The sequence below is a fragment of the Cariama cristata genome, unplaced genomic scaffold (genome assembly GCF_000690535.1).
Source record: "Cariama cristata isolate BGI_N322 unplaced genomic scaffold, ASM69053v1 scaffold40634, whole genome shotgun sequence".
Lineage (NCBI taxonomy): Eukaryota > Metazoa > Chordata > Aves > Cariamiformes > Cariamidae > Cariama > Cariama cristata.
The window spans coordinates 291-8,406 of NW_009614243.1; the positions used below are offsets into that span (position 1 = coordinate 291).

General features: G+C 36.2%; 1 protein-coding gene across 1 annotated transcript; it reads left to right on the plus strand.

Annotated features, from left to right (window-relative positions):
- Window positions 1-602: 602 nt before the first annotated feature.
- Window positions 603-7,159, plus strand: LOC104161035 (sodium bicarbonate cotransporter 3-like; the record flags this gene model as incomplete). The annotated part of the gene is made up of 8 exons (XM_009699324.1): window positions 603-784; window positions 1,764-1,877; window positions 2,310-2,471; window positions 2,731-2,982; window positions 5,167-5,235; window positions 5,672-5,845; window positions 6,198-6,329; window positions 7,062-7,159. Coding segments are annotated over 8 exons (1,183 nt in total), but the record flags the coding sequence as incomplete, so codon positions are not given.
- Window positions 7,160-8,116: the final 957 nt, after the last annotated feature.

The window sequence follows — 8,116 nt, forward strand, 5'->3', positions numbered from 1 at the left end:
GTACTGCATGTGTCTACTTAATTCCTTACTTTGCATGTCAGTGAGCCTTTTGGACAGGGATAGTCTGACTTTGTTTTCTTTTTTTATTCAAATCCATTATTTACGATGCTTTTCTGCTTTACTGGAAACCTTTTTTCTTACAGTTGGGTTAATCTCATTTTGTAAGAGCCTGTTTTCTCCTTAACTATATCAGGACAAAACAAAGTCAAGAACAAAGCGGTGGGAGAAACTGAGGAGATGCTTTTTTATGTTTGTTAGCTTGAAAGTTGTTGTGTAGTCTGCTTTTCCTGGGCTTAATCTTCAGTCTGTGTTAATACATTCAATCTTGTCATGTTTTGAGAGAGAGAATAGAAATGAGGTGAATGTAAAGAAGTTGTTTCTTCTCAGGCATCTCCCAGCGTTTTGGCATCCTGAAATAATCAGTGATGGCTACTGTGGCTCTTCTGGAACAGAAACACGCATTTTTGGCATTTCAGGATGAGGCAATGATGAAGGAAAGAGAACCCCCTTTTTGGGCTTGTGAAAGTTCTCAAATGTGTTTTATATCAAAAAGCTGCAAGTTAGGTTGAATGTACTAAATGAATAAAATGTAGAAATTTAAGGAGTTTTTTTCTCTTTGCAGGAATGTTTAGAATTTCATGGTGTGTTTCGTGGACCAGCTTGTGGCCGTCACGGACCATATATTCCAGATGTCCTCTTCTGGTCTGTTATATTGTTTTTTACAACATTTTTCCTCTCCTCTTTCCTTAAGCAATTCAAGACCAAACGCTATTTCCCAACTAAGGTAATTCTGATTAAAGACTACTGTTATCTTGTCATAAATACATTAGTATAACTTAAGAGTTGAATTTTCTGTTTTGCTTCGGAACTTTGTATTGTGGGATTTGTTTTAAGACAGAAAAAGAAATTAAAACCAGAAAATTAGCTAATAATTCAAAAAATAAAGACATGAGAGGAAAGAAATGGGCTGCAGAAAATTCAGTGCTTACTCTCTACTTTCCTATAGTTACAACAAGATGTTCCAAACATTAGAAGGCCTAAGCAGTCCATCTCCCTGTATTAATGGGTATTGCCAGGTGTCATTTGGAGAGATGCTGCTGCTGCTGTTTTCCTCACCTAACTATACAGAACACTTGATTGCTTTCTCCAAGCTGCTGATGTATGAAGGGTGCCAAGTGGTTTCTCGGGGATTACTGTTTCTAATAGAGGCTAATATAATGATTATCCTTTGACTGATTTACACAACTTACTTCTGCTGGCCAAATAAAGCGCTTAGATCTTCTATAAACCTCAGCTCATCCCTACAATGTGTTCCTAATGTTTAATAAAGTCACCTTTGATAACCTGAATCTGTTGCAAATTATCCCCCTCCTCTCTATTAAAACATCGAATGTATGAATATTGATTTCGGGACAATTCAGTGATGTTACTGAATTAAGCTACAAGAGACTAGCTGTGATGGCCCAGCCTCCTAGTAGGACGATGAGGAAGGAGTTATTTTAAGTAATTTGCATCTTGCAGTAGATCGCTTTTAAACGAGCTAATCGGATGAACAGTTGTACAGAATACTTACCTTCTGCTACTTCGGGCTACGCTGGCAGGAAGCTTAAAGTCTGAAATAAAAAGAGAAAATATATGTGATGTTCAGTGGTGTAGTATAATATAAATAGACTTCACCATTCGTACGGGAGAAAATTGTCTTTCTGTATACGTAAATTATGATAAAGATAAAGCAAAAGTTAACACAAGTGTTTTCTTTATAGGTGCGTTCTACCATCAGTGACTTTGCAGTATTTCTGACCATAGTAATCATGGTTTTGATTGACTATCTTGTAGGAGTACCCTCTCCTAAGCTTCATGTTCCAGAGAAATTTGAAGTAAGAAAGAAAACCGTTTAAAAAAATTAACTTTCTAAGTGCTTGCAGTTTCATGGACAGTAAAACAATCAAATTATATGGAAACAGAATTTTATCTTCTTTACTTACAATGTAGTTGAAGAAGTAATCTCTCTTTTCTGTTTTGAGTGTGTTTCTTATGTGACAGAAGAGACTATGCTTTATAATGTAATATCACTGAAAAGGAAGCGTTCTTCTGTGCAAGTGTGCAAAAATGAAGGAATGGAATGGATTTATTTTAATTTTTTCCATATAAATGTCACATTCCCATGTAACATGGTCAAAGGCATTGGAAAAAAATCTAAACACATATTTAAGAGACTGTTGATGTGTTTATTGCAGCTGTTTGTAGCAATAAAAATCTGCATTTTATTTTAGTCATTTAATTCTTATTGTTGATGTTGGTTTTTTCAGCCCACCCGAAAAGACCGGGGATGGTTCATAGATCCTCTTGGAGGCAATCCTTGGTGGACACTCTTGATAGCTGCTATTCCTGCTTTACTCTGTACCATTCTCATTTTCATGGATCAACAAATAACAGCTGTTATTATAAACAGGAAGGAGCATAAACTGAAGGTAAAAATCATTTTCATAAAACTCTAATCTTGTGTAAGTCAAGTTTATTTTAAATTGGATTCATTCTGCAAGTCTGTGAAACATTATCAACAGCTACTAAATAAATGTATATATTGACTAATAAAGAACAAATATAATTTTGTGGACACTCTCAAAGTATCTAATTTTTGTGGTTACCTGTTATTTACCAGCTAAGTTACAAATATGGTATCATATGAATGGAAAGTTTATCAAATGATTTGTTTGCTTAATTTTGCAGAAAGGCTGTGGTTATCATCTTGATCTGCTCATGGTTGGTGTTATGTTGGGGATATGCTCTATCATGGGCTTACCGTGGTTTGTAGCTGCAACTGTCCTGTCTATAAGTCATGTTAACAGCCTGAAAGTTGAATCTGAATGCTCAGCACCAGGAGAGCAACCAAAGTTTTTGGGAATCCGGGAGCAGCGAGTGACAGGATTGATGATTTTTGTCCTGATGGGGCTGTCAGTATTCATGACCTCTGTGTTAAAGGTAAAAGACAGTATTTCCAAAATATTTGTATTTTTTTTGTGCTTTTGATTTTGATATTGTGATTTAGCATTTCATAATGTTAGGAAGTTTTATTATGTTAAGTAAAATACACCTGAACTCATTCTCAAATTGCTTTTTTAACAGCAGATGTTATTTGAATAGAAGTGATGGGGGGAGATGTAAGAAAATGAAATCTGAGCAAGCTAGAAACGTAGTGAGTAGTGAAGAAAGCAACCTTTGTCCATGTTACCTGATTTTCTTGCCAGCTATTTTTTGGTGTCTTGAGTCCATGTTACCTTAAATAGTTCTTCTGTAGGTTTTTATACGAGTGCAGAAAGGGAGAGAGAAAAGGAGTGTAATAATGATACAAAGTTACTTGAGCAGAAGTAATATAATATAGCAGAAGAAACAGAGACATCTGGTTTTAAAAAGTGGTCGTCAGAAATGACATTGTTCACTTCTCATTCTTATCTTCAGCTTATTAAACTTCCTTTGATGTTCAAAGAGTCAGGAGTATCTTATGCATCATCACAGTGTAATGGAGATTTTGCAGGTCGTATGGTGGCCTCAGTTTACACTTTGTCAATTTATATCCATCGTGCCTTTCTGAAGGCTATTGGAAGAAAACCAATCTTTTTGCTCAGATTTGAGTAAAATCCGTTCAACTCCTGCTTTGTTGTTTCAATTCCAATGGTTAAAAGGAGAAATGAAAAAACGGCCTTTTTACTGCCAAAATAGCAGATATGACATAAATTGCATGATTGCTAATACCTTTAAAGACTTTTGTAAAAGTCTGCTTAAAGACAGATCTCAAGTAGTTTCACAAAAAGCTAGCTTCTAGTGCCTGTTTAAGTTTAGATAATGGGAAGAAATAAACCTGTGAACACAGAGCTATAGTTTAGTAATTAGTTACATATTACAGATTCTTAATAGTTGACCATTTGTGTGTGTTAAAGAATGTAAAGGTCTGAAAACAATGAGGCAGTAGCAGTTATTAAAAATGAGTGTTCAGATTTGACATTCTCTGGTTGAAAAGCTACCAAGAGCTCAGCTGAATAATGCAAATGATCAGAATCAAAAGCAGAAACGATGAAATAGATCTGTTGTTGCTCAAAAGCAACAGATAAAGGTGCTGATTGCTGAAGCTAGTTTACCCCATGTTTTAATAACAGATTCTTAGAAACTAATACTTTTATTTTTTTATGGAACCAAGGGTAGTAGGAATGGAATTATTAGTTTGCTCTCTATGAAATATTCTTCTTTTTCAGTGTGAGTGGCTGTTATTGTTCAAAAGAAGGAAGGAGAACAAAGCCTTGCGTCTATAGGTTGCCGTGTTTTTGTTCCGTATATGGATTTACACCGATTTAACGCAGTAGAAGTTAACATAAATGAAGTACTAGTGTGTCAAATCATAGAGCTGACAGTGAAGAGACTAGCTTTCATATACACGCACACGCAGTAATGAATCCCTAAGGTGTAGCTTTATTCCACACTATTCAAGTTTCAGTAAAGGCTTTTGTTCAGGCTTGATAGCTGCAGTGTTTATTAAGTTTTTGAATTGTATCTTGGCTGTCCTTTACTCGGAAGTTTCAGGAATTCAGGAGCAAAGAAAGCTTCGCTTGCTTTGTGTAGGCCACGAAGTTTTGACGCAAGTGCCGCAGAAATCAGTAGACAACTTCATTATCTTAGTAAGCTTTAAATTGATCTTCTTATTGGAGCAAAATTTACCCTTGAATAATTAGCAGATTTTCGTAGATTGATGGGTATGGTGGCTTTTTTGTTTCATCTGCTCCAGAAATGCAAGATTTGTGATCAAAAGTAAAACTTCATATGGCAATTTCATGAAGTTGATGGTCTCACTGCAGTTCCTATCACATAGCAACATAAAGCAGCACACTTAGCATTAGTGGAAGTCTTGGTTGCAACATAGAAAATTGAATGAATGGGCAGTCAAGACGGAACTACTTTTTAAATCCTGGTGATAGCTTTGTTAGCTCTAGACTTTTTTGCTGCTCAGCAATGCATGTACGCTCTCTATAAATAGCGAGCCTCGGCTTTTACAGATTTCACAAGTAAAATATGAAGTAAAAAATAACTTGGTCCGTGTCTTTCACTAAGATGGACTGCTGTGTTATGCCATGTTGATTCCACAAATAACTGTGCGGATTTTTTTTTCCTCCCCAGTTTATTCCAATGCCAGTTTTGTATGGTGTCTTTCTTTACATGGGAGTATCTTCATTAAAAGGCATTCAGGTAAAGTCTGATTTTAATGAGCAATTTGCTTTTGTTTAACACTAAATGAAAAGGAAACTGTAACACATTACTTTGTGAGCAACAAAGTTAGCCCATATTGTCTGAATAGTATGTAGGATAATTTCCTGAGTGTCTTGTTCAGATATTTGTTCTTACTGTCTTGTGCCTTCACTTCTCGGTCTTTTTGCAGTTATTCTTCCAGTAGTTTAGCTGAGCAACAATTTTTTCAAATATTCTGAAATTTTGTAGGAGTAAGCAGGGGGGGAACCTCAGTAAAACAAAAACACTCCAAGTGCCACACCCTTGAATGTTCAGTGTCCTTCATTAGTATTTTATTTGGAATGAATTTCTGTTTCTGGAGTCCCTAAAAATGTTTATTTCCTTCCGGAGGGGAAGAAAATAATTAACTGAAGGATGATTTTATTTTTCAATGCAGTTTTTTGACCGTATAAAACTGTTTGGAATGCCTGCCAAACATCAACCTGACCTGATTTATCTACGTTATGTGCCACTCTGGAAGGTCCATATCTTTACCGTTGTTCAACTCACTTGTCTAGTTCTGTTGTGGGTGATTAAAGCCTCTGCAGCTGCTGTTGTTTTCCCTATGATGGTAAGTTTTCTGTTTTACAAGTTAATAATTTTCCAAGAGTACGTACATCATCCAGGATATCTTCAGAATGTATTTGCTGCCTTAAGGGAGTGGGAAAGAAACAAAAGAACCTGTAGTGCAAGTTGTTCACTTTTGAAACACAAGGACTTTTCATTTCCTGAAAATGAGCAATTCAATTGTGAATAGCTATCGAAAGCAGAAATTATTTAACTTTGTGGTAAGATAAAACTAGTACTACAAAAAAGGGCTTCAGTTAAAAAATGCTGGATGTACTGAATGCACCATATACTGTGTGCATTTTTGTTCGTTTAAATAGTTTAATGTAAATGATTCCCTTTATGGTTCCCTTAAGGTTCTAGCGTTAGTGTTCATTCGCAAGCTCATGGATTTGTGTTTCACCAAAAGAGAGCTTAGCTGGCTTGACGATCTTATGCCAGAAAGTAAAAAGAAGAAAGAAGATGACAAAAAGAAAAAAGAGAAAGCAGTAAGTGTGAAAACAATCAAACTAAGCATGTTGTAAATTACTAGAAAATACTCAATGCGATTTAGAAGAATTTTAAGTGCCCTGAGCATATGACCTTATATTCTAAATATACATTTTGAAATTCTTTACTGATGAGATTTAATGCTGGAGGAGCTATTACTGGCAGTTAAGTTACAGAAAAGTCACTGTTTCAGTGATGCTATTATGAACTATGACTCTTATTTGTGATTAAAATTAACAAGCAAAGTGGAAAGAAGCAGTTTTTAGCAGACAATGTTTTCTTTGTCCTTCATCAGGTTAGGAGGAGAGAAAGAGAGGGAGAGAAAAGCAGTAGAGGAGAGATTTTTACCCCGCTTAAATTAATCACAAAACTGTTCATCATATCAAGGACGTTTTGCTTGTGTGCGTGTTTGCAGAGTTAAAACCGACTGCTAGTTACCAACAGTATTGTAATATAGCTTGTATAACTTCTCCATAAAAGTCTTACCTAACTGTACACCAGTGAGCTGAATTCCTTACAAAACTTGTAACGCCCTCCTTCCCCACTGCCCCATCCCCCCTACCTGCATGAAACGCTTATAAGAAAAAAGATCTTAAACTGTAAATCCTGCACTCAGCTCCAGTACGTACAGGGAGATGCACCTTACCCCTATGGCAATTAACTGTCAGCATGAGATCCTTTGGTTTCTGCCGCATGGGTAATTTTGTAAACTTTTTGCTTGGAATTTACAGGAAGCAGAGAGAATGCTTCAGACAGGGGACAATGAAAGTGTACGCCTTGCGTACGGAGAAGCAAATTTGCATTTTCCTGTAAAAACCCTAAAATACAGGTATAGTAAAATGTTGGTCTTTTAAGAGTTTTTGTATCGCGGGCTGTAATTTGCTTTATATAAAGTTGATTGTGTATCAGTTGAATTAAGTTTTTTCCCCCAAGCTTGTAACTCAGCCATGATGAGGAAGTATGAAGATGTATCTCATGGTGCTATAGTAGCATTTTTATGTTGCATTATTCTTTAAAACTGCATCTTAATTATAAATTTACATGACCGTCTTGAACAGATCAGATGACTCGATTTCGACCAGCTGTACTCAAGGTGAAGAAGCTTCCTTGGTCAGTTCTCGTGGAATACTTGCGTGTTATTGTGCATGAAATACTGAGTATTAAGCAACTAATAGCATCAGTTGAGCCGTGTGTTTACCAGCCACTTGGATTTTTCAGAAGAAGTCTAAGTGTGAAGTTCTCTGATGGTTTGAAATCTATAATTTCCGTGATAGAAAAAAAAAAAAAGCCCTTTAACAGGCAGCCATTTTTACTTTAAAAGGTCATTTTCTGAAAGTAAATGTGAGGACAGGGTTACTTCCAGAAAAGGGGGTGCTGGAATTTCACTGATGGAAAGTTCCTTCAGGACTGGAAGGCGTTTTGTCTCTGGATCTCCTTACTGGGAGTGTATTCAGCTTGGTTGTCAGGTATTCTACAACTGCCCCCAGAAGATGTGACAGATAAATAGCGTGCCAGCTTTTTTTGCCTAATACTAAGAGTTCCTGGGTTAAAAATTGCCTTTCCTATGGGTCTAGGGTAGTGTCAGGTCTACCCTGATCTGAGTTGGAAACAGGCATATTTTTTCAATTAGACAGATATTCCTACTGAGCACTACAGCAGGCTTCATCAGACTTTAGCAACTCAAATGAAAATGCTAAATGCCAAAGCTATTTTTAAAAATATTTGAGTTGCTGATTGCTCTCACAGTAGAACTATGCTTTCATCAACTGTGTGCCTGTGTGTTTAC